This window comes from Uloborus diversus, chromosome 5, assembly GCF_026930045.1.
Source record: "Uloborus diversus isolate 005 chromosome 5, Udiv.v.3.1, whole genome shotgun sequence".
Classification (NCBI taxonomy): Eukaryota; Metazoa; Arthropoda; class Arachnida; order Araneae; family Uloboridae; genus Uloborus; species Uloborus diversus.
In genome coordinates, this window is record NC_072735.1 from 58,440,773 (window position 1) to 58,468,465 (window position 27,693).

General features: G+C 31.1%; 1 protein-coding gene across 1 annotated transcript in view; it reads right to left on the reverse strand.

The window, feature by feature from the left end:
• The window catches only part of LOC129222940 (rho GTPase-activating protein 24-like), a 41,924-nt gene extending 19,494 nt beyond the window's left edge, over nt 1-22,430 (reverse strand). Inside the window, exons 1-7 of the mRNA XM_054857500.1 lie at nt 22,332-22,430; nt 21,472-21,569; nt 15,313-15,412; nt 11,269-11,396; nt 9,046-9,261; nt 3,223-3,401; nt 2,376-2,535 (exon numbers count right to left, since the gene is read on the reverse strand). Of these exons, the coding sequence (XP_054713475.1) occupies nt 2,376-2,535; nt 3,223-3,401; nt 9,046-9,261; nt 11,269-11,396; nt 15,313-15,412; nt 21,472-21,569; nt 22,332-22,430 (980 nt within the window). The remainder of the gene's footprint in view (nt 1-2,375; nt 2,536-3,222; nt 3,402-9,045; nt 9,262-11,268; nt 11,397-15,312; nt 15,413-21,471; nt 21,570-22,331) is intronic.
• Between the last annotated feature and the right edge of the window lie 5,263 nt (nt 22,431-27,693).

Sequence of the window (27,693 nt, forward strand, 5' to 3'; positions counted from 1 at the left end):
CATGATAAATTACACAATTCTTTACTGATTTAAATTTGTCAAATTATTTTTAAAAAAAATGTTAAAGCTAATTTCTTTTATACATACTGACTTTGACTTTAAAATTTATAGTATCGAGCAATTGTACTAGCACAGCCAAGAAATACCTCCTGGATGAGGGGGGGGGGGGTGCTAAAAAGTTAAGAATGAATGGGTTTATTTGAGAATGCAATTTACTATTTTGTTTCTAAATTTTAAGACTTTCTGTCAATTTAGTCAGGGGTTTGGCCAGAGCATATTTGGGTCCGTTAACGGGCCGTTCACAAAAATCCGATTAACCAAAACGGACCTTTCACAAAATCCCGATCAAACAAAACGAACCTTTCACAAAATCCGGATCAACCCAAAACGGACCCTTCACAAAATTCTGATAAACAAGAACTGATCTTTCACAAATTGTTTATTGAAAGAGCAAATCTAAAAGCAAAATAAGGCATATTAAACCGATAATTTTTGAAACCTTTTTGAAGTCAAATTAGAGGGATTAGCTATACAAAATCTGCTAATTTTGCAAAGAAAAAAAAATCCGCAGTCTTGCAAGCCATAAATTGCTACTGCCAAATAAATATAATGCTTGTTGTTTGTTTCTTGGAAAGAAATTAATAGCTGAAAATAAGTTTGGTTTTAAATAATTTTGTTTGTTTTATTACAGCTAAGTAGCAGCGGTGTTGTTGTAAACTTTTCTGAAAAGGCGTTGGTAAGCACTTTTCTCCCTGCTGATGATTTAATAAACTATAATAATATATATCAACGAAATGAACTTAGAACTGCAAAGAGATAGTAAGGGTGGGGAAAAAATATGATCGCTTCAGATAGGGTTACCAACTTCAAAATTAATCGCCATTTAGCATCTGGCGTTAATCCTTTATAATGACTTGATTAGAAATTATTCTCATCATTTTACCAGCTAGGCAATATTTGTGTTTTTATGGTGCTGTACAATGTTTAACTGTTATTTTGGGAGAAATTTATATGGGTTTGATTTTTCAATGCTAACAAGGATGATTAACTTAAATAAACTGTTTTACTTGCCGTTTTTTTCTTTAGATGTCTACATTTTGAAAAATACAATCTTTTAACATCCGATATAAGAATCATATTTTGTTCTTTTTTCAAGCTAACTTCGCTTTATTAGGATGCAAATAAATGAAAAGTCTCATTTTTTGTTAGAACATGCATTTCAAGTTTTTAAAGCAAAATTCCATTTTCTTTATGAGTCAAAAATTAAAATGCTGAATCGATGGTTTAATTTTATTTTTGCTTGAACTGTGTCCACAGATATTGATGTGTTTATCATAGGACTCTAAAATGCAATTTAAAAATAATTTAATCAAAAATATTTCTTTTACAAGCCGTTTTTATACCTTTGATGCTTTCACTTTGAGAATTGCGATCTCTTTGCATCCGCTATGGGAATCCGATTTTTTGAATTTTTGATGTTTAATACACATTGTTAAGAAGTAAACAAATAAAATTTCTTTTTTTTTTTTTTTTTTTTTTTTTGTTAAAATGATGGAATTTATAAGTTTTAAAGGAAATTCTGTGCTTTTTAAGAGTGTCTTGGGTCAAAAAGTTAAATGCTGAACCCTCGTCTGAATTTTATTTATTATTTTTTTGTCACAATTATTTTAAATGCTGTACAGAAATATTTCTAGTATAATTTAACATAATGTAGAATGGAGATAAATATTGCTACTTGAGGGAGCGATGCCTCCCCCCTGCCAAATACTAGAAAAACACACCAGAATCATATTCTCAACATAGAAGAGGAAAACACTCTACTTTAAGTTTTAATGATGCAGTTTGTGCTCGCTCTAAATTCTAAAATTTCGATTTAACAATTTTTTTTTTTTTTGCAAAATTATTTGATTTTTCACAAAATTAATTCAGTTTTCACAAAATTATTTTATTTGTCACAAAAAAAGGACCCTGCGAAAAATCCTGGACAGACCCCTGATTTAGCATAATGAAGAGGATCAACCAACATGCGAGAATTACAGCATTAAAGAGAAAAAAACTTTTTCTAGTGTTTCAACTTAGTTAGAATAGGTTACATTATATTCAGATACAAGAAAAATTTAACTAGAATTTTTAAAAGATAGAACAACTGATCCCAACACATTAAGACAGATACAAGAATTGGACTTATAGAAATTCAATGTACAAACATTCTCAATCCACCAAAACAAGTATAGTTAAAGGAAAATAATTTATGCATGAAAAGAACTGCTTTGCAAATGATGCTACAACAAAAAAGACACCCATACAAAATTATTTCATTTCTATATGAATTGAAAACAATTTTGCACCACCTTCTAATATGCGGCAAAGCATACTTTTTTGCTGATATTGATTGTTGATCCCCCTCTGCTTTACGTTTAGATGCAGACCTGGAAACAGATGATCGGTTGCTTTGAGACTTGTCGGGTGTTTCTTTTCTTGAGGCAACAGGTGATGGATTTTGTCCAACCAGTTTTCTTATTCCGCTGAATATATCTATGTGACAAGATGACACACATTAAGCTATCTCATAAGATTAGACTTATTGAAATTTATAATTTACAAATATATTAATTTTAACAATATTAAAAAATAAATCATATTTTACCGAAAACTATTTAAAGCACATTAAATTAAAACACACATACAGACACAAACCTTTAAAAAATTTCATTCATTTATTTTTTATTTATTTTAAAAATATTTATAACAATACCGTTATTTATTATAGTAATATTCTCATATATTTTTGTCTTTGTCTTTTTCCATCTAGATTGGTCCTAGTTAATTTGGGAACTAATAAATTGCCTAGGACCTACCTAACTGGGTGTCACATTTGTATTCATATTATTTGTATACATAGCCAAAAATAATTTTAAAAAAGCAAATTTCCAAAAAATTTAGAAAACTTTCCTTTCTGGCCGATTTTAATTTTTTTAAAACCTAGAGTTATCTGAAATACTACTGTACCTGCCTCGAATTTGGAAAGGAATATGGTGCAGTTTATTGAACACTACTTTTACTGTATAGAAAAAATTATGCCATTATCATACAAATCAAAGCATGACACTCTTGCTTAAGTAGGTGGATTCTCCCAAATTATCCAACTTAAATTTAAAAAAAAAAAAAGATTATCACAGTAAAAGTTCAAAAAAGAAAATAAAAAAAAAAGAATAAACACACCTTGAACTTTACCACTCCGTCGTTTCCTTTTAGATTTAGGACTGAGATCCAACATATCTGAAGAAAGTTCCGATTCACTACATATTTGTGCTCCTCGCACATTAGGAAAAACTCCAACTTTTTCTGCGTTTTCAATTAATATTTGCATTAAAGATGTATAAAGCTGTACCACATTGTTGCTACAAAATAAATTAAAAATTTACAAAAAAAAAAATCGTGCAAATCCAGGAAAAAAATTATATATATATATATATATATATATATAATATATATATATATATATATATATATATATTTATAACAAATGAAAAGGTTTTTAACCCCCCCCCCCCCTTCTTATCTATGGACAATAATTCAGCAATGATTTTACAAGGACAAGCATAGCAAAGAAAAAAAAATCTTATTTGAATAAAATTTACATAAGAGACACATGAAATATATTAATTTATCAGAAATAGTGTTTTACTCTACAAAGGGCCATTATTATTATTTTTTTTTTTTTTTTTTTTCGCCTTGTTATTTTGAAATTAAATTAGTAAAATCTTTTGGGTTAATGTTCAGATGTTTATTGAAGGTTTTGTGTGTAATATCTGAATTGCTACAGGAATAGCAGACTCATCCCCCCCCCCCTTCTGACATAAAAATGTGGGAACTTCCACAATAATAAAAGCAATATTTCCGGGTTCATAATCAGAATCTAAATCAAAGTTAAGCACATTTTAAGTTTTTTTAAGAATCTTTTTAAATAAAGCCCCCCAAACATAAATGTATTACAAATTACAAATTTTACTAAAAAATGTATATGCTAGTACAAAATTAACTTTATAGAATTAATTGAAAGTACTAAAAATTTGCAGCTCACAGTCAATAAATTCAAATTGCTGCTTACTAATATTGTGACTTTCGAAGTAAGTTTTAAGAGAAAACACTCAGATGTTAAATATCAGTTACTATTATCAATTGTTCCTGGGGAGCCTGAAATTGTAGCACTTGAAAAAATTGTAATTGTATTTCAAACAACTTGAATTTTTATAAATGCAAGACTTTTTATTTGAAACATAACATGTTTAAATGATTATCAGTTTTTGGATCATACCTCAAGAAATAAATAAATCATTGAGTTGCGAAGAATTTCAGGTAAACATAAAACCAAATTAGCAGGGGCGGCATTTCAGCATTACATTTGGGGGATCGAGTTTCTTAAAAAAAAGTAATACCACTGTGTGCGGTACCAAACACACATTAGCTACCAGGAAATTGGTTTAATATGAATAAAAAATAGTGTTTAGAAACAACTAAAATTTTGATTCATTTTCTAATAAGTAATCATACAAAACATCTCGATTCTAAAGTTTTTATACCTTTTGGAAAAATTTTAATGCATGATCTTTGGAATTCGGCAGAGCAGGGAATCATGTTACTAATCTATCAGCGCCCAGTGTTATGCTGTTTTTACCAATACAGCTAAATAGAAAAGGTTTTTTTTTTTTTGCTTATTGCGCTTTGAGAATGCTACCTCCTGTGCCATAAAAAAATCTTTCTCTACTAGCTGAGCTGATTGGAATAGTTTTAAAATTATTGAAGTAACAAAGTTAAGTATGAGAACACTTTTTATATTTTGCTCTTCAAAATCACCTAGGACTTCAAAAATTGTGAGGGGCTTAATTTTTCATCATTGAATAATCTAGTCTCGTCGGCGCTCTCAGCTTCAATGAGATGTCATCTGCCTCCAGCTCTGTTATTCACTATTCCAGACTGATGAGTCCATAACAAAGACGAAACTGCAGTCTCTGGATGTGATAACTGGTCTGTCGATATATTGCTTGTAATTTTTCTTGCCTCATGTTAAAAATTTTACTTATAATTGAAACATTTTGCTTTTCGTTTTCAAAATCCAATCCAGATAACATAAAGATAACCATACAGAAAAATAATTATCATCAAATATTGTGTTAATTTCATTCGAATCTATTACTTCGATACAAAATATTAAAAAATCAATGTTTGACTTCACATCATCATGTGGATTGTTGTCACATTTATTTTTTTTTCTTTTTCGCTTTTTTAAAATCGGTACAAAGAAAAGAATTTTTTTTAAAAGTGTCACGCTTGATTAACATATACATCTATGTAAAATCTATTTTCAGTTTCAATGATAGATTGAACTATGTTAGTGTGGTGCACAGATCAATTGTAGATTGAACTGTGGCTTGAATAGTCCAAAAATTAAGAGTAGTGGATTGAAGATGTTTTGATAGAGTAAAGCATTTTTCAAAAACTTTCCTCAATACAAACAAATTGAATAAAAATTCAAAGTCAGACATGCTAAAGGGCGTGAGCTTTTTCACAAAAGAAAGAATTGTTTTGCAATAATTCTTCCAGTAGTCAAATCACTGCTTTGAAGTTATAGAGAAATGTTTTTATGGTTTTAACTCTTGAAGACCATCTTGTGTCTCTCCAAGATTGCATAATTACGGAGCCCCATAAAAGGTATTTGTTGATTTTTTTTTTTAATTCAATAATTAAATGCATTTTCAAGAAGTTTTTATGGGAGCATTTAGCAGCTGAAACATGCTTCTAGCAGAAGAAAGCGATGAACACTCATCAAATATACACTAAGTGAAGCGTAAAAGAGAATGTAAAATATCAAGGAATTTTCTTAGGAAAACCATGCGGCCATACCACTATGCACAAGCCTCTCATATTGAGCATACCATCATTACACTGGGCACACAAGTATGAAATATTTAGCCTTTATGAGGAAATGTCTTCCTTCAGTTAAAATTAACCATGTATCTCTATTAGTTTTCTATGTTCTGAAAAGGTCGGAAAATACTTTATGAATTTCTAAATCATCATCCTAATAACGAAAAACTTTTTCTAGTCTGAGAATGTGTCTAGTTTCATCAAATAGTTACTGAGAACCAGCGAGATTTCCTTTAATGAACATTGATTTCCGACTTACATAAATTGAATTGACCCATTTTCTATTATTCTGCTCAAAAAATTTGGGGGAGCGACCGCCCCCTCTTAACCCCCCTATTTGCCGCCCCTGCAAATTAGCTATGTACTAAAGTGGACTCCAGATTATCCGAACTAATGTGGCGGATTGGCAGTCCGGATAACAAAAAATCCGGATAGGACCGAGTTCCATCTTCTAACTCCATCCCCTACTTAATTTAAAACACGGGTAATTACATATGTTAGATAAATAACAAACGCAGAAGTAGTACTTACTGTTTTATTTAATAGATACATATTCAGTTTTCATTTTGACAAAAAGTCCTTGATGAAGGACTGCTTTTTCTTTTCAGCCCTTTTATGAGAAGCAATGTCTCTCCACTTATGAAAGCAGATTACATCAGCTGGAGTTGCTCCCTCTTGCTGACTTATATACTCAAGAGCTGCCTCAACCATTTTAAATCCTTCTGAGTGTGGGATGAAATTTTCTGTGATCTCCTCCTCCTCTTCTTCTGGTGCTTCTTCTTGCACGACCATTTCTACAATGTCATCGTCTGTCATTTCATGAACGTCATCACTTTCCATCCATTCTGTGATATCCTCTTTACTGGCACAGTCGCGTCCTGGTATTTTTTCAAGCAATGAAATGAGCTTTTTGCTTTCTTCCTTTAATTCAGATTCAGCCTCACAAAGTTGATCTCTAGTGTCTAACAAATCATTCCAAGATTTTAAAAGTGATAAGCTTGGAACTTCAGCCCATGCTTTGGCCACCCATTTTATAACACCTAGCATGTCAATTTTCTTCAAAGTTGTTAAGTAATCTTCATCATTATCAATTGCTGATATCAATGATTTTAGAAATCGCCGGCAATACCTTCTCTTTAGCATTTTAAGCACACTCTGATCCATTGGTTGGCAAAGATCTGTTACATTGGGTGGCAAAAATACAGCTCTTATGCCACCATCGGTAAGTTCATCAATGCACGGATGAGATGGTGCATTGTCGAGGATTAACAAAGCTTTTCTCGGCAAACCATTGTCTTTCAAATGTTTTTCGATAGTCGGTACAAATTCCGTGTAAAACCAAGTCCTAAAGATAGCTGAGCTCATACACGCCCTATTTTGATGTGTGTAATGTAGAGGCAGCGATTCCTTACTTTTAATTTTTTAAAACCTCTAGGTTTTCTTCTTATCAAAGTCAATCTAAGGTTACGATTACCAGTAGCACTACTGCAAGCCAGGATGGTGACTCTTTTCTTACTTTTTTTGTATCCTGGAGCAACGACTTCTTTTTCTGATGCAAGCGTTTTTGTTGGCAACATTTTATAGTTTAGGCCCGTCTCATCGTAATTGTAGAGCTGCTCCTCAGAAATATTCTCCTTTAGCATAGGTTCAGAAAAATAGTTTTTGAACTTAGTTAGAGCCTCTTTATCTGATGATAAAGCTTCTCCACATATCGTAATCTGACGAATACCAAATTGTTTGTTCCAACGATCCAACCATCGGTCATTTGCAGTAAATTCTGATTTCACTCCTTCAAATTGTCGGGGAAAATATAGAGCTTTATTCTTCAATATCAGCTCAATCACAGGCAAACCTTTTCCTCTTATGTTGTTCTGCCCATAAAAATAAAGCTTCATCAACCTCTTTATTCCTACCTGTTAACATAGTTGTTCTTTTTTTAAAAAAAATTTTTATTCCATTCCTACTGCCTTGGGCAGCACACCACTTTTCGATTTCTGCTCGAATTTTTTTCCTGTCACTAACTGTGCTTGTACCAACTCCTAATTTCAAAGCAATCGTTTTTGCAGTTACTCTTGTGTCCAGTCGATTGATTGCGCAAAGTTTCTCCTCCATACTAACAACCTTTTTTTGTTTAACACTCATTTTCTTTTTAGTCTTTAATAACTAAGAATGCACTAAAAATACTAAGATGTAGCCCAAATCAACGCAATCAAATAACATGTGATACTAGACTGAGTAAAGGCCAATTAGAACCTTTCCTCTTGACTAGTCCTAAGTGTCGTGCGCAAAAGTGACCATGAGACAGCTTCTAAATAATGTGCCACCGTGTTATTGGGGAATACACGGAGGTTGTGGGCAGGGGTAGAAAAAGAAAAACATTTTAGAGTTCTTTATTTTCCCCATTCACTTCCATGTCCAGTTTTACAAATGACCGATTTGAAACATTTTTTACTAGGCCGGATAGTACGGAGTCCGGATAGTCACGAGGCGGATAATCGGGAGTCTACTGTATGTTAATTCTCTTTAGCCTTAAATATGATTTATTTTATTTTTTATTTATTTCTAAATTAATAATCATACTTAAAGTAGATACATTTAGGATGCTAAACAGAAAAGAATTTACATTTCACAAAAGACACAAAATAAATGAACATTTTCTATTATATGTTGGCATAACATAAAAATAGTGATTACAGTTAAAAAAGGTTATACCAAACAATCTGTACTCGGTCAAATATTTGGTCGGAGCTTCAGCAGAATATTCCGCAAAATATGGTATACAATACATTTCTAATTAAAATAATATTTATAGATATTTATATTGGAAACATAAGAAATACATATATACAGTCAAATCTTATATTAACAAAGTTGAAGGGACCAATGAAATAATTTTGCAGCAGTGAAATTTCATTGTACCGAAATTAGTGACCCTGTGTTGACATAATTTGGGGATCTTAGAAGTCTGTTGTAATAGAATTTTCCTCTAACTGGTTTTGATAAAATTGAATTTGATTGTAATGTACAAAACTTTATTAATCAAAAGCATAAAACAACAATTAAAGCCATGCTACAATATTCAGTAATTTAAAATTTGATCAAAGAATAAATTTATACCTTGATTTGTCAATAGTTTCCGATCCTATCACAAAAATATTTGGAGCCATTATAACAGATAAATTATGAAAGTCCATTTTATTTTTTTTGCAATTAGCTGCAATATCTGCCAGAAAAAACAGCAAATACTTCAGTGTTTGCAAGTGTTCAGCAGGTAGGAGGTGACATGACAAAAGAATAGCAGTAAGTTGATTATCTTCATCAAGGCTTAGGCACCTAAATAAATAAATAACAATAATAATAAACTTGAGAAAGCAAAATTACTCTGAACTCCCAATTAACTATGCTGTGGTAATTACAGAAAAAGTTTCCAAGGAAAATCAAAATCAACTGAAAATTGACCAGTAAATGTTAAATAAGTAATAAATGAACAAAAAAGCCCCTTTGAGATGAGCCCCCTGTGAACATAAAAGTTGTTGCCTTTAGAACTGTATATTTCTTGTAGAGTGAAAAGTTATCACCTCCCCCTTCCTGTGATAGCATAGCAACATCTTTGATTTGGAGTATAAATGCATGTAAATCATGACAAAATTCGTCGAAATAGGTTAGGAAAAAAATCCAAAGCACATTTTGCTTGCCTTGCACACATAAATATGTACGAATATTGAGAAAAACTAAAGTCAAAATTCGTTTAGGTGCAATTAAATGGGAAATTTATGTTGAAATTTGAGCAAGACATTTTTTCTTTAAGACAATTGCTCTTTTTTTTTACACAAGGAAGAAAAAGTTGCTACTCCTTATGTCGTCAGAATGGGGCAAATTTTTAATTTGAAAGATTTTCCGGCTAATCCAAATTTTCAGTAATCTGAGGTGAGGCGAGTCCCAATTACCTCGGATTTTCGAGACTCTACTGTAATTGTTTCTTAGTATAGTATGTTCTTTGGCAATGTGTACTATGGAAAACTTGCTCTAGTGAATACAGTCGAACCTCGTTATCATGACATCTTTGGGACTGTCAACAAAGTGTCGTCATAGCCGGAACGACGTCATAACCGGAATATTTAAAAATTCATAATTAAACATTAGTTAACATTAAAATTAGATTTAATGAAAAAAATAGTAGTATCTATATATACATTTTAAATTAGATTTAACTAATGTAAATTTGAATTATTGGTAGATATAACAAAAATAGTTTTTTCTTAAAAAAATCTTCACTTATTATTACTATTTTTTGTGTAACTAAAAACTTTTCTAACTAAATAACTTTTCAATAGCATTTTTAACACTCCTCTTTTCCACGAAAGTATCAGCAAGAAAGAAACTAATTCAAGACTCTCCACCTGCTTTGAATTCCTTTCTATTGTCCCTCTTGTCAAAGTATGAAACCTGTACCTTTCAGAACTTATCTACTCGCCCCCCACCATTCTTGAGGTGTCATGCCTGGTCAAACCTCTTGCAGAGTCCGAAGTTCCTACAACAAACATTTCCTGATGTTTTCATTATTTTACAGAAAATTAAACAATTGCAAAGAAATATTTGATCCAGCCGGCGCTGTTCGAAGTGTCGTCGTAACCGGAGGTGCACCAAAAAGACTGTCGTAAAATCCGGAGCTACTTAACGTTAAAATTATGTGGCATAGGTTCGGGACTTTGAAAAAGTGACGTGACATCCGGAGTGTCGTGAAATCCGGGTGTCGCGATAACGAGGTTTGACTGTATAACAAAAATAAGCTTGTAAGTATATGTTATTAGTAGATGAAATTATACAAAACTAAATATTTATTGAAGATTTCATAGCATTGGACTGCTCTATCAGTAAAAACATGGAAAAAACACTTGCATGGAGGAACAATTTGAGGAGCATCTGTGGTGATTTTGAGGAGCAATTTGGTTTTTGTATAAAAATCAATGAAAATAACTAAAATCACTTAATTAAAGTTGTTTTTGAGCTTTAATAATGGTTTTAAGCACCAGTAAAAAAATAAGTATTTTTAAATTAATAAACCAGATTGAAACACTATTTCAGTCTTTGAGTATAAGCATCTTTAACTTCCCATATTTACATATTTGTCATGATGAAAAAGTAAAATATAAACTTGAAAATGTTTGGTAGGGAATTGTGGAGCAAAATAATTTCGTTGCGGAGCCTGGAGTTTCGCCATTTTTGAGAAGCAGCTCTGCAAATTTCATAGCAGTTGGCAACCCTGCACTAGTTACAAAAACCTGAAAATAAACAACAAAGGAAACAAGTAAAATAGTACACAAATGCTTTAAAACTTACCTAATAAATAATTCATGAAGATATACAGGAATCAAAGGCTCTGGAAGTTCTCTTAACCACTGTTTTAAAAGGGAAGCAATATCATTTGGTTCTGATTTCTCAAAGCTTTCTCCATTCTCCAACTTAAGCTTGAAATAGAATTAAGGAAAAAATGGATAATTAAACATCATAAACTATTGAACAAAGTTCAATCAAAGGAGTAAATAGTAATTCACCTGTCACATCTGCAATATCAAAATAGCACTAGAACGGCCAGATTAGTCAATTTGATTGCAAAAGAGTTTAAAATGAGCTTCTTTTTTTTTTTAACTAATCCCTTTTGGATTTGTCTAAATATTAATAAACATCTTCCACCAAAAAATTCATTCATTTCTCTTATTTCGTTTCTATGTAAATTTCGGATAAATCTAGATGGGCAGTCTACCTCAATAAATACATAACAGCATTTTTTTACTTCAATATTTACATTTTACATGGCAAAAAATACTGAATATTAATTTTTAGTCAGTGGACACCTTTAAATTAGCTACAGTATTTAAAACTTTTTTTAACCCGTGTGGGACGAACACAAATATGTGTCAGCAAAAGGTCAAAATTTAAAAAATTTCTAAAAGTGGCCAGTTGCCACTAGACTCCAAAAACTTAGTGGCCACTACTGTCGCCAAGTTTTGAAACACAAATGGGGGTGGGGGGAGGTTTTACCATTTTCATAAAAAATAAATGAATAGAACTTTGTACATTCTAAAATTCTTAAACAGAATAATTCAATACTGTTTTTACTTATAGAAAACTTAAGTAAAATAGGTTTTTGAAATTAAAAAAAAAAAAAAAATGAATGAATAAATAAATGAGAAGTCGGCATGAAACTGCATTTTAGATGAAATAGTTTCAGTTTATAATAAAGCCTCCAAAGCAATGAGGATTAAATACAGATAAAATTTCCCTTTTCAAGAAAAAAATTAATTGAAAAAAAAAACTTAATTTAATGCACATTTAATGCAATTTTCAATAGTTTCATGACATTGGGATGAACATCCAATTCTGTTTCTGGAAACTTAGGCAATAAATAGTATCATCTACTTCCGTCTTGCAAATGACCAAACATGGCTACTACAAGAAAAATTTAAGATAATAAATTTTTAAATTTGTTGCATAAAGATAATTATAAATTGTTCATTATCCTTAAAAAAACTACAATTTAGACAAAACAGTCACGTTTTAGCACATTAGCGACTAAAACAATGTGGATAAAATAATATTCTGAAGAAAAAAATTTGCATTTTTCTAGAAATAAAGAATCATCTGAAAAAAAAAAAAAGAAAACGACTTTGAGTTATTTTCAATAGTTTGCATTCTAATAAACGTCCAATTCTGTTTTTGGAAACTTGGGCACTGGCACTTAAGGGGGTATTCTAGTCTAGAGGCTTGATTTTAAGGTGATTTTATGGGCGTAATAGGGGGAAAAAATTAAAGAAAAGAATGAAATTAATTTGAATTCTGAAATTTTGAATTCAAATTATTATTTTCGCAATCACGATAGGACCCTACTCAATGGACTTGTTTCTAGAAACGACTCCTGTCCCCCCAACCCTGCCCTTCCTGCGTACAGTATACAGTAAGAAAAGCAAATGCTCTATAGTTGTACGGTAAAGTAGATCCAGTAATGATATTTTTAACTTAAAAAGTGAAGATGATAATGATTTATGCTGCGTGATCAAACCGTTATTCTAATATATTTTTAAGCAGTTGCTTCACTAATTATTTTATAACGTTTCTATCTGTGGCAACACCACTCTTCCTGGTTTCTTTAATTCACAATACAAGAGCAGCTTCCATTTTCATAAATTTTTCCATTTTACTAAGCAATTATTCTGGAAACTTTTATGGGTTTCCTTTTCCTGACTTAATTTTATGTATGGAATATGGAAGATTCACTCATACCTAATTGCAGTGATGTTCCCATCAAATTTTCTGTGGGTATACTTCCAGTAATCAGTTATGCACAATATGTGTATGTGATCATGTACATAATATGTCATAATATGAAAATTTTTGAAGTTTGAGGGTATACGCTTTATGTCTAAAAAATGTTTGAGAGATATGGCATATATGGAGTATACCCTATGGGAATACCACTGCCTAATTGTTGTGCTACCTGCGACGCCTTTTTAAGTTGAGATTCAGCTTTTCAAGAAGCTTTAGCTTTCCTTTAATTGTCAAAAACTTTCTCTTTTTCTTTCTATCTACACAAACTTTAGATGAAACAGACTTCTATGGTGACATTATATTTCATCAACTTTCTCATTTAGAATGAAAAAAATAAATGAAAAATAAGGAGCGGTTATTTGTATAAGTGATGTTTAGATTAGTATGGAGTGGGAACTTCCGCTCTCAGGAGATGCGAAAGGGAGGAAGGTCTATTCACGGAAAAACAAACATATATAGTAGCCAATTACAAAGCCAATACTTACACACCACGATTCCTAACCAAAAATTTTCGTGTTGCTGGAGAGGAATTCGCGTTAGACCTAAAATTCTTTGCTGATGAAAAAAATTGCATTACAGCCATTTCGCGTAAGTCGGATCGTGTTGTAGCGGGAGTAGACTGTAATTTGCTCAAAGCACAATAAAAGGCGTGGCACTATCTATGAAAGTAAAATGCACAATGTTGGTCTCTGCATTGATCCGGGCTTTGAAGATTTTCGTGCGGCTTTGAAACTTTAACTATTACAATATTCTTCAAGCATTTCATAATTTTAAGTGTTAATATTTTGAATGTTTTGTAACAACTTTTAGTGCTTAATTTAGGTACTTTTAGTTGTAGTAAAATACAGTATATTTTATATTTTTAATGTTAAATAACAGATATTCTCAAAATTTTAATGGGAGAAAATGTAATAGCTTGTATGCTCAGTCCGCGTTTAACAGCTGTCATCCCAAACGGGTAAATGAAAACAAAGAGTAAATTGTAAGGCACTAAGCTAAAAGAAGGGAGTGCGGAAAAGCTCTGGAAAATTAGCCTGTTGCATAGTGTGCGCAATGTTTTTACAAATTGGAAAAAAGGAAAAGCTAAAAAAAAGTGCAATTAATATTGCTTCCACTATAAAATCTTTTTAAACGAGCTGATGTGTGCATCACATGACTTCCTTTTACTCCAATTTAATGTCATTTCCCCATTATTCGCTATTTTAATGTGATTCAATATTTATTCTCTAAATATCACCAACAATGGCCAAATTGAAACCAAAAAAAAAAAAAAAACTCTGCCAAATTTGTCGCCAAGTTGGCGACAAAACTTGGCGACCAAAAGACTGGCGATATATCGCCAAGTGTCCGACAAATTATAACGCCACTTGAGTTTACATCGAAATTAACAATGATTTCCCCCCAAAAAGGTGCAAAAGACCCCCTTAGGAACATCCGAAAGCAACCAAAAGGGGAGGTGCACAACTAGACCCCACTACGAGTCTATGTACCAAATTTCAACTTTCTAGGACATACCATTTTTGAGTTATGCGAGATACATACGCACATACATACAGACGTCACGAGAAAAGTCGTTGTAATTACCTCGGTGATGGTCAAAATGGATATTTCGCGTGTCTATACATTCTTAGGCACTTTTCCGCATGTGGTCGAATCGAAAAAAAAACTCAACATTCATTTGGGGGTGAGCAAAATGGAAATTAAGGGCGATTTTTGAGTGAAAAATTTTTTCGCGAATACAATACTTCCTTTTTTGTAAAAGGAAGTAAAAATGAATCAAGTATGTACATATTAATTAGAAAAACAAAAAAGATATTTAAAAAATGAATTTTTTTTCCAGAACAATTTTGGTTAAATAATTTTATGTTGCAGAACATCAAAAAATTTCTGCTTTAAGGACTGGTGTCAAATTAAGAATTTCTCCAACTTTGCCCTTAACATTTGAAGCAGATATTACAGACTACATAGTATAAGTGAGCTTCATAAAGAAAGCATTATCATGTAAATATGCTATTAAATTAACTGTACAATGCCATTAGAGCCTGAAACTTAACTTACTCGCAATTCTTTTTGCCTTGATATAGATCCTCCTTTCCGAAAAAGGCCTACTTCATTTGATGCCGATTGTCGTAAGTATTTGGTAGCTTGTGAGACAAACCTAAAAAGAAAAAAAACAATAATTAAAACAAATTGAAAAGAATTTAAAAAATCAAAATAAGTCTAGCTAAGATGTTTTTAAACAGTAAAAATCAATTTCAAAGGGTTGATAGAAGGCAATATTAAGCTTTCTTTTTCATTTGAATAGTTCTCTTCTAGTCAAGTGCAAATATTCATTTTCAGTTTGTTCCTAAGCTGAGAATCATCTTAACAGTATCATTTATACTCGTTTCTCAGCATGAATGAAAAAAAAAAGATCTTAACAAAATAAAATGTATTGGATACAAAAAGTATAAAAAATGACATAGTAATACTTTCATTATGGAGGTATTTTAGGGAATTTCTTATCTGCAGTTGAACTGAAAATTGGAGAACATTCAGTGCAGCACTTGTATATACATTTTCAAATATGAATGCTTATCTGGTATCCGCGTAATCTTGATAAAAGCTCTACCAGTTTATGTTCTGCTCAACTTCTTTAAACACACTTCCAGATTACCAGCAAAATAAGTAACAGCAATTTAATTTTCTACAAATGAAATGTTTAAAATATTAGATCACCTGTAGTATGAAAATTTATTGGTCTTAAAAAGGGGGCAAAGACATCACTAAAATTTTAATTCAATAATCTTTTGCATTTATTTTTATTATTAGTTAGTTGTATAATGTTAAATTGATATACAGTTAACTCTCGATTATCCGCAGAATTGGGTGGCACAAGTGCTCCGGATAATAAAAATCGCGGATAATTAGCAAAAAGGCTAAAATGAGGAACAAATAAGGTAAAAATTTTCCTTCTTCAAAAACTTAGCTGTATTTGCTATATTGATGCATAACACTTTCTTCAAACAGTGAAAATATACATAGCACAGTAAAATGTTTTGTATTTTTGCACAACATAACTTAATGTCAATAAAGAACAGTACGTACGATGAGGAAAATGCAAAAAGTAAATACATACCTAAAAAAAAAACAACCGAGTTTAAATTTACAATTTTTCGACAAAAAAAGTCATTGGTATTTGCTTTTTACTGCGAAAATACTTGTTCTTGATTGTTGATTGACTCGCAAATAATCGGGAGTTTACTGTATGCTTCATATAAAAAATAATAAAAACAAAACAAATGAGCACTAATTTATAATATGCTTGTTTGTGGTTATTATTACAACGCATCATACATAATAAGAACCTAAAAAGAAATATTCGGAGGAAATTTTAATAAAATATTCATCATTAAAAACTGAAAGAAATATGAAAAAGGAAGTATAATAATCAATCATGTTTGCAATGAAAATATTCATTTCCCTCCAAATTCCTGTGTAGTTACTCTCAGCACAACTTGTAAACGTCTCCTTTGTAAAATATTACGGCTAAGATTTGAGATGGCATGAAGCGCAATTTAGCTGAAGCCCCAAATGCCGAAGGTTTGACGAAAGCTTTAGGTGTTCTGTATGTAGAGTTTTAGCATTAAATGCTCAATAAATACATGCAACATCATGTAATTCTCAATGCACTCTTTACTTCTCTCAGTTTTTTTTTTTTTCAAAATTTTCAGCTTACTGTGTTTTTTTTAATAATATGTATCACCAAATAAAATTATACTTTTGCTTTGCACTGGTAGTACCAGGAAAAGCACAAATGTTTCTAATTTTTTCATTAGAATAAGTAATATAAAGCATTATTTGGAATATTTCAGGCATGCTCTACAATTAAGTTAATGTTTATAACAAACTGAGATGATCAACTATTAAATAATAGAACTATCCAATAATAAATAACCTATTATTTAGATTATGTGTTAAATTAATGTAAATATCTAAACATTCTTAATACAAAGTGTTTCAGTTTTTGATGACTTTGTAAAAGTAATATCATGCACTTATTAGTCCATCATTTAGAACTTATTTTTAGAGAAGGATTTAACAATGTGACAAGTTAAAATATGTTGATAGCGTAATGCATTGATTTAAAAACTGAAATATTGTACCTATAATTATTAAATAAAATATGATTTTAAAAGAAATTACTTAAGGATACCCAGAAGTGGTATATCTGCTCTTGGATATTAACATTACTATTGTTATAAGTTTCAAAGCTGGAAATATTTGAAGAATGTATAATGCACTATATATTCATATAGCTTCAGTTTAAAACTTAAGTTTAATAAAATTAAACTAAATTTATATACATAAATGGCTATTTCTGTAAGAGTGTATGTCAGGGGTAAGCTTCATAACTACTAGACTGATTTTAACCATTCTTTCACCATAAATAGCTACATTATCAGGAAGCAACTTAGCTATAATTTATTCCTAAAAACTTAATTTTAAAAAGTTATGATGGAAAACAGTAAATTGCATGTAATTTCCCCACTAAATGATTAAATATAAAACCCATTTTTACAAAAATTCGTTGCCTAACAATAGCAATATTAAAAGTAATCATAATGAAAATTTTGGAGCAAGCATGAACTTTATTCCTTTCTTAGGATTTTTGTCCTCATCTATGCCAATGATCGATAACGATGCTAAGTAAAAATACAATTGATTTTGGCAACAGTTTGAAAATAGAAAGAGTTTAGTGTCTAAAATTACACAGGCCTGCAAAATTCGGGTCATGAAAGTGATTGTACAGTAACGAGTGACTTTTATTCTATTGGATGCACTGATTTCAAATATGACATCCATTTTTTTCGATCACGTTAAGAGATTTCAACCAATTGGACTTAAAACATATAGATTCCTATTTTTCCTATTCTGAGAGAACGGGTCTTTTCAAAATATGTGTAAGTTTATTAATTACAAACGAGTTTATGCATCAAACATACAATTGGAAATCAGTTACTTTATATGGTACAGATGTGATATACCCCCCCCCCCCCATTTGGTGACATCCGATTTTTTGCACAAAATTAAAATATTTTTCTCGCCAATGTGGCAATAATTTTTCAAGTATGGCATCCCTGGCAAAAACTAATCTGTGTTTGGCAACCCTTTTTATGGCAATATTAGATCTGTTCAAACTTGTTTACTTGGGTTGTTTACTCGGTTTTACGCAGGAGAGATACATGTTGTTTCGTGCAATATACCTTACAAGGAAAACTTATTTTGTGTTAGTTTAAATTCAGTAGTTGTGTTTTGAAGTAAAAACATTAGAAAATGCCAGTTTCTTCAAACTTGAACGTTAATTAAAAGTTAACTCTAACGTGGTGTGTATTTGTAACGTGCCATTGTCATATAATGTTTTGTTTTAGACTGAGTTTGAGGATTTATACCATAAAAAGGTAAGTTCTTCATTTTAGAATTCAAAAAATACTCTCACTTCCAAAATTCTTTGTTTTTACAAATCCTTGAGGGGTTCTTGTAGTTTTTAACTTTATTTTTACTGTATGTAAATTAATTTTACAAAACTAGTACAGTTATTTTGTACTAAAAGTTAATTCTTATCGATGCCATGAATTATTTAGACATATTATATTAACGTGCCTCCTTTAGGTATTGAATTTCTGAAAATAAGTTGACTCCAGCATTTTATAAAAATATGAAGGTGTTATTTTATGTAAAATATAATAGATATTTTGAAAGCATGTCTGGATAGCAAATAAATGTATGGTATTTTAGTATTGTTTATGTTTGGGATGTTCTGTTGAGACATTTCTACTTTTCATACATAGAAATTTGAGTAACTAAGCGCTTTTTTGACTGAAATAGTTATTGATTTTGAGGATGTTTTCCGCTTTAAACATCACAATTTGAATTACTTTGCTCTTTTTTAGCAGAGTATGAGAAAAGTTTTTGTTTGAGGAAATGCATGTTGGAAAATAGCTTTTATTTCTATTGGTACATATTTCGTTGGTGAGCGGTTATAGTAATTTGTCAATTTAAGCATTTTAAATACTTTCTAGTATTTTTTCTTTCTGTATAAAAACTTTCTAGTTTCTGGTATTTTTGGAGTGTATATTCGCAATGCTTTTTGTTGTTTTATGTTACTTTTTATATATATAGTGTTCTGAAGTGCTTTGATCATGTTTTTTAATCTGAATTTTTCCTGTTGGCGCTAAAAAAGCATCGCTAAGAACGATGTATGACATATGTCGTCATACATCATTTTCTTGGCGAGGCTTTCTTTGTGCCGACAGGAAAAAGTCGCCAAGGGTGGGGTATATGACATTAGTTCCCTTTATATATTAATTTCATAGAAATAAGAATATAATAATAATTAAGCATAACGATTCAATTATAACATAATGCAATCTTTTCAATAGACGCTGTTTTTGCAGCCAAAGACTACATCATAATGTTTCTTGCTTTCATTACACCATATAACAAAAATATTGCAATTGAAAGAATGTTTAAAACTTTTGTTAAAATGTAAAATAATCCACTAAATAAAATAAGCAAATCTAAAACAGCACAAAAACTTCTATCAGTTTGTCTTTGTGCGCAATTTCAAACACTGGCCAAGTATTACTACTTATTTTGGAAACATTTCGGAAGAAAATATTTAGTATCATTTTATGGTCACCAAAAATATCTCAATATTTGGCGACAATATCTCTTTGACAAAAATTAGTAACAGACAGTTTTACAAAGTAGGGAGGGCGAGCATTATCCAAGGTATCCCAAAACAATTAAAGCAAATTTGGTAACATTTTAAATTGCACTAAGAATCCACAATAATAAAAATTTACTAACAACTTTACAAAATAACTAAAGCAAGCATAGTGGGATTATGGACGACTACATTTTTTTAAACCGTTTGTATTTCAATAACCATATAGAAAAAGTTTTAGACTATGCTCATGTTCAAAAAAAAAGAAAAGAAATATTAACTGATAAATCTTTTTAAACGAGTAAAATTTCATATTTTGGAAATTTATCAAATTTTTACATGCGTAAATGTCATGCTTTTGTTTCTACCTGAATACTATTTTTAACACGCTTTTATTAGCTTCACCTGTATGTATATATGTATCTTGTAACGGAATCTTGCAGCTCAAATTTCGCCCACTTCCTGCGATCGGATTCTTTTGAAATTTGGCGCGCGACCTCAGATCCAATAACAATACAATATTCTATATTCAAATTTATTAATTAACTCTTTCAATTGTTAGTTTCCTCCAATTTTAATCAATATTTTGGTATAAATCCAACATTGTGAAAAAGGAAAAATTAAAAAAAAAAACATTAAAAAATGCTCGCAAAAATTATTTAAAAATATCTACAAAAACCTTTAATTTTTCTGCATCAGACAAAATTTGTTCCAATGTTCCAAGGTAATTATAACATTAAATATAATTGTTTTTAACTAATTTCATGCCAAAATTTAGGTGAGACTTCAATTGGAAATTTATTGCTGATCAGACCATTGTTGAACAAAACTTTTATTCAAATGCATCTCAAATTTTCAAAGTAATATAAATATGATTTCCGCAAAGCAAACATACATCGATGACTCACAGTAGCTTTCCATCGGGATGCCCTTGTCTTAACTTTATTACTTCGCACTCGTTTTATAAATAATTTCGTCAATTAAGTCCCAACTAAGACTTTTACAAAAAGAAGTAATTGCAATTTTGCCTGATAATTCTCCAACATAAGACTAAAAAACAGAAAAAGAAAATAATAGTTTAAAAAACTAAAAAAACATGCTTTCGTAGCAAAATGAACTAAAAAATGAAAAATAATCTTTGGATGATAGTAGTTGACCAATCACTTAATTTTAATGTAATACAAAAAAGTGTGGATGGCTTCGTGTCAGTTGTCTTGAATTTTTTCCATTTGTTGTCCAAGCAAAAATGTAAATAGACAGTACCCCACGGTTATTTGTATTACATTAAAATTAAGTGATTGGTCAACTACTATCATCCAAAGATTATTTTTCACTTTTTAGTTCATTTAGCTACAAAAGTGTGTTTTTTTTTAGTTTTTTAATGTTTTTTATACTTATTGCTATTTTACTTTTATGGGTAAAAGTAATATGAATTTTGAATCTGATTTTATAGGTTTGAAGTTGCATCGAATGCGTAACAATATGTTTTGAAAGTTGAAAGAACTTACTTTGGGAGAGCAATGCCATCTTCATAAATCCACTCTTGATCATGAAGATTTACACCAAAGATTTTATTACCATTTCCAGTAGCTTTTTCTTGAGAGTTCTAAAATATGACAAAAGCTCAAATTTTTATACTGAAAGCATTTTCTAGTTTCTACAGTAAATTTTCACAGCGTTAATTAAAATGCATTATTAAGCACTATTATTTACAAGCTATTTAAGTAACAGCATAAGACTAAATAACTGACACCACAGCACGATAGTTTATACTAGTTGCGGCAACTATAACCTGACATTGTCATAATGCTGTGTTTAGAATCTGCATCACTTGCTGCAAGGTTGAGTTTGTGCCAACTAAAATAGATCATGAATACAAGCAGGCCTGTAGGAGAGAAAATGACTCTAACTTTGACTACTGAAATTTAAGAACTCCAAGATGTAGACCCTTATGCACTGGCATAACTCAGAGGAAAGGTGACCATCATCGCGTCTCCGACTCTCGGAATTTTACGCAAAATCAGCACGGCCCCAAAGCCCTGAATACATGCACTTGAAATCGTAAGAAATACATTGACTGATAAAGTGGAGCAGTACGAAATAATTAAAAGATCGGTTTAAACGAGAACACTAAATAATATTTATGATAATGTTACATCCTATTTACTGTTAAAAAATTTAGTTTTAAAAATGTTATTAACTTGAGACGAAATGGTAAGATATTGCAGTGGCAGTAATATAATGAAAATAATAATAACAATGAAACATGAATTAAGTTTTTTGAAAGAAATAAACCGCTTAACATTTTTTATCCAAAAGGAAAAAACTTAAAAATTAAAGTGTTTGAAAAATTGATTTAAAAACAAACCTGCTTCGATACATTAGACTTTAACTTTTTTATCTTCGGAATTTTAACACCCAGTGATTTGAGTTCTGAAAGAACTGTAGAAAACAAGTCATCCTCCATATTTATGGCTTATGAATTAAAATTTTAAGTTAAAAAAAAAGTTTTCTAAAAGCATTCTTAAATCAAATAAAAATTTTAGCTACAAAATAACCGAATTCAAACACACGCTACATTTTCAATTATGTTTTTAATTCGTTGATGAAAACATTGCCATTCCAATTTTTGAAATTGAGTAATAACAGATAATAGGCTAAACTGCTAGCATGAACAAAATTTTCATCGAACCGATTCTAATGCGAAATAAAAACCGATTACCTTTGTACAAAAACTAAATAATGAATCAACACCAATAAAGGACAAAATTTCAAACATATTTCCTAAAAATGTAATAGTAAGTCGAGATAACATGTAACCCTTTTTTCTTTCAGGGCCAAAAATAAAGGTATTCTTAACATAAAGCGAACCTACTACCTCTTTTTCTGCGCACAGTCAAACACTGAGGCCACGGAGGCCTTTTATTACTGTGGTCCCGGTAAAACTATAAGTATTACGGAGGCAGCGCATTAACATGGACAGTAATCACTTCACGTCCCTGCGGGTCAAAATCGTCACGACTTCTTTCTATTGAAAAATGAAAGGTATTTTAAGTTTTTAACTAGGAAACGTTGTAAAAGAATGACGAACGCTTCATTTGATATGAAATACTCTCTTTATTATTGTATTTTCATGGGTTTAAGCCTCTTTGGTTCCTCATCAGAAACATGATGAAAACTCCAATTCACTTTTTGCTTTTCCCCTTTCCTTTCTCGGCATTTTTCATGCAGTCATAAGTCTGTACATGGCCCCACTGAATGCGCTGGCGCTTACCAGGCCTTGACAATTTTTGATTTTCCTGTGTTAAACCGGGGCAACTATTTCTGCACTTGAACATGGCCACACTAGATGGAAAAACTTCAAAACTTCATATTTGCCCATTCTGACCGCAAGAGGCGCCACAAGCCACGGTTGCATCAACCAATCAACGACAAGTTTCAAAGCTTGTTTATTTTAATTAATAAATGAAACATAAAACAAACATTAATATTTCGCAAGATGCTCAGAAATATACCAAATCAACCAATTCGAATCGAATCAGTAATGTTATTCAGTTGATTATTTAATGCGTAAATTGAGCATCTAAAGTTGGTTTGGCAATTTCTTTTAATTTAATTTTACATGCTCATTTATAGTTTGTGCTTCATTTGTTGGATTATTTTACGCTTAATGGAGAAACTTAATTATTCAGAGGATTATTTTTTATTTTAATGGACTTTTTGATTTTGTTTCTAGGCTTGCTTCGCTTATAAGTCTTTAAAAAGACAAAATAGTTCATGGTATCGCCAAATAAGTACTTTATATGTAACTTGAAATAGTCCATGACCATAAATAAAATTGAAACTAATCGCCAGCTTAAAAAATGCACCGCTACGTACCTATAACGGAAAATTACCCTCCTCCCCACCCTTTTTTTATTTTTAAGAAATGCTAGATATTTAGAGCTGCTCCTAATGTTATACAATTAGAAGAAGATGACAAAAATTTGTAAGCAGATCTTAGACTCCTGCGGATTCTTGACGATCTACTGTGTGTGTGTATTTTATTTTTCCAACAGAAAATTCATATCCAAATTTTCGCCAAACTTGGCGATCAAATATCTTACTGGAAATCACAGGAAAATCAAAAATTGTCAAGGCCTGGTAAGCGCCAGCGCATTCAGTGGGGCCATGCTTAAAGTAACGTTTTTTCCCCAATAACTAGATTTGGCTGATTATTTTCCATTTAAACGGAACTTCAATTAAAATTACTGGTTTTTTTTATACTTATTTGTGCTGATTGGACACTTAATCATTATCCAATCTAACAGCAGAAACCTCGCCAAAATTTATGTAGAAAGATTTCAGTAGCGGATGCATTTGGCATTTTTTTCAACTGCCGCGGTTTTTGAAGCCAAAGACTACGTAATAATGTTTGTCAGCTTTCACCATGTAAACAAAATATCGTCAATCAAAGAATCTTTTAAAACATTTTTTACTGTAAAATAATCCAGCAACTAAATTAGGCAAATCCATAAACAGCACAAAAACTTCCATTAATGTGACTTTGTGCACAAATTCAAACCATCGCCAAATTTTACTACTTATTTTGTAAACATTTCGGATGAAAAGTTTCTTGTTCAAAGCTCCTTTCTCCTTCATTTTTCAAGTGGAGAAAATAGTTTTTTATGATTAGAATTCAATGTTTACAGGATTTTACATCGCTAAATATTTTAATTTTCTTAAAAATACAGTCGATTTGCGATAACTCGAAGTCCGAAACATTACTATAACTCGAAATTTTTATCAAGTCCCTACTTTTTTGTCTTTAATTCCATTCTAATTATTATAAATAACTCGAAGTTAACTTCTTTCAACTCGAAGTTTTTTCCAGGATTACTCGAAATTTATTTCGAAAGAACGAAAAAAAAAAAAAAAAGAAAGAAGGGAGAATAATTATTTCGCCTTCATTTCCAATCCGAATTTGAAACGAACGAAGATGTGCACATTTCCTGAAGTAGAATCAGCTCTATTCAAGCGGTTCCAGCATGCTTTTGATTTTTTTCTATCAATACATTTGATTAAACTGTGCATATTGTGCTAAAAAACTTAAGTTCTATAATTTTGTCTGTTATATGTACATATTAAAGCATTCGATGGTTTTTAGTATTAAAATATCAAAAACCAAAACTATCGTTAAGTCAAACTTTCGATAAGTCGAAGTTTTCCATCTTTCTTTTTTACATTCGAGCTATCGCAAATCGAATGTATGTTTAAAAATATCTTTAAAATGGCAAATAAAAAAAATCATATCATTGTTTTGCTTTTGCAAAGACAAAATAAATTTTGTACGGAACTCTCCCCTGCTAGGATTTTACAAAATATCAACAGTGTTGATATTTTGTAAAATAATCTGTTCCACATTTTTTTTTTAAATAATTAGTTTCACAAATTCATGTGTAGATATTTGAGGAGTTTCTTTCCCTATTACATGTATTTGTTAAATGTTAAAAATAAATTTAAAAAAATAATAATAATTTGAATTTTGGCTGCTTGAGTTCGAATAAAGTTATTCACGAACATGAATTGCAATAGGATCCTACTCGTTGGGTTTCTTGTTTCTACAAATGGAATGAAATGGAAATGACCAAGAAATTTGCACCCGTCATAATATGACTGTTGATTTTCTAGAATAGGTAATATGAGTCTGTAAATAAGATAAATATTTTATGGCCGAATCTGACCTTTATCATAAAAATTATTATTTGCGTGAACACTTTATAACAATTGAAAAATATATTGAAGTAATAGCACCTGGGATGCTAACGGTAAGGTGGGAGCCTGGGGGTGGATATAGAACCTGAACTAAAGTGAACGCTCTCCGGTCTGTGCGCCTTCCGATGTGTGTATGTACACTCAAACCTGTTTTTGTGCGGACTTTTTTTTGTGTAGTTTATAAAAATTATTTATAAAACGAGCGAAAATTTTTAAGGGTTTTTTTTTTTTTGAAAGAACATTTTTAAAATCATAGGATCTGACCATTTTTTAAAATAACTTGACTAAGTTTAATATTTAAAAAATAATGCATTAATCGGTGCGCTTTCATTGTTTACGCTTCTGCAGATGACATCACAAATGATGAAATGCCATTCACTGATGTCACTCACAGAGCACAATATTCAATTAGTTTCTTTACTCACAAGTGTTGGCAACTATATGATTGATAGTAAGCGTAGAGTGCAATATGTAATTCGCTTCTTGATCATTATAACGTAGAAACGCGGTAGACAGATGCGCCAAAATACATCATTTGTGACGTCATAAAGACCACGCCTTATTTTCAAAATCAGACATTTAAAAAATTAAAAACTAAGCTTCGGAAAAATGAAAGTTTTTTCTAGCTCCATGTTATTTTTATTTATTTTTTGATTATGCTATGAATTTCCTTTTGTAAGGAAAAAAATCTGCACTTTTTCGAAATAGCTCTTGTGCACTAAACATTTGTGCATCTCTATGCGTATTGTGCACTAATATACTACTAAAATCTACACTAAAGTTATTATAACATGAGATGTGCTAAAAATGGAGGGGGAAAAAGATAAATGACATTATTCTGGTGTCAGTAAAATATTGGTGCGAGAACCACGGACCCGTCGTAGAACCATGTATTAGTCACACTCTGATTTTAAATGTTTTTAAAATTATGTGAATGGTTCATTTTCTCAAATTGCCATCATATTTTTAACTTTTCTATTGTTCTTCTTCATTTGAAAAAGAATATTCCTAACCAGGCCTGTCAAGTGAGGATATCACGGGAGGGGGGGGGGGGCAATTATGACACCCCTAAATTTTACAACCATACTAAAATTAGGCATTATGCTTGCTTTTTCCCGAACACAAAACCTTTGCCCCCCCCCCCCCCCCGCGAATTTTTAAATGTCGGACCTGTTCCCAAGCGTACATTTTTAATTAAATTCTATTCGTTGTAAAATATACACTACATTATGAGCGAAAAGAATGGCAATTGTTAACGTAAATTCCTATACCCCACCCTCTAATCCCCATCAGGGTCAAAAGGGGCAATGAATGACCCTCTCAAGTTTTGCGAAATGAATGTATTTACAGATTGCGGAGCGTGTTTTTTTTTTTTTTTTTTCGATGTAATTTATTGAGTAGAAAAAAAATTCGCATATAAATGAGCATGTAAAATTAGAAATGAGGGCTGCCTGCCATATATCATCAATCTTAGAACTGTTGTATCCAAAAAGGAAGCCCCAAGGGATTTTCAATAAAAAATTTGAAAATTATTCATAGCTTTCAAAAAAAAAATTTTGAAAAAATATATTAAGAATTACGCATTAATATTTAAAAAAATCATATGTTTTCTGTGTTTAGTTAAAATTTTTTATTACGCGTAATTTTTGATATAATATTAAAATAATGACAAGAAATGCTCTTCACCTTTGTAATACAATGTTTATTCAGCACTTTTTCTCTTCATTCCTTTTTTTGAAATTGAAATTTTCGTCAAATGACGTACGCCCGACAATAAGTCGAGAAATCACGTATTCACAGATGCCAACGCGCCAACGCTCACAATCACGCCAAGTGGAAACAAAAACAGGGGTAGCCAGTGGCGCCCTGTTTATTGCCATGAGTTTCAGCGATTGCCACGGCCGTTAAGTATTCAGTGGGACCATGGTCTGTATAATCCTAAACATGTTCATTATGCGCATGAAGTCCAGTACTCA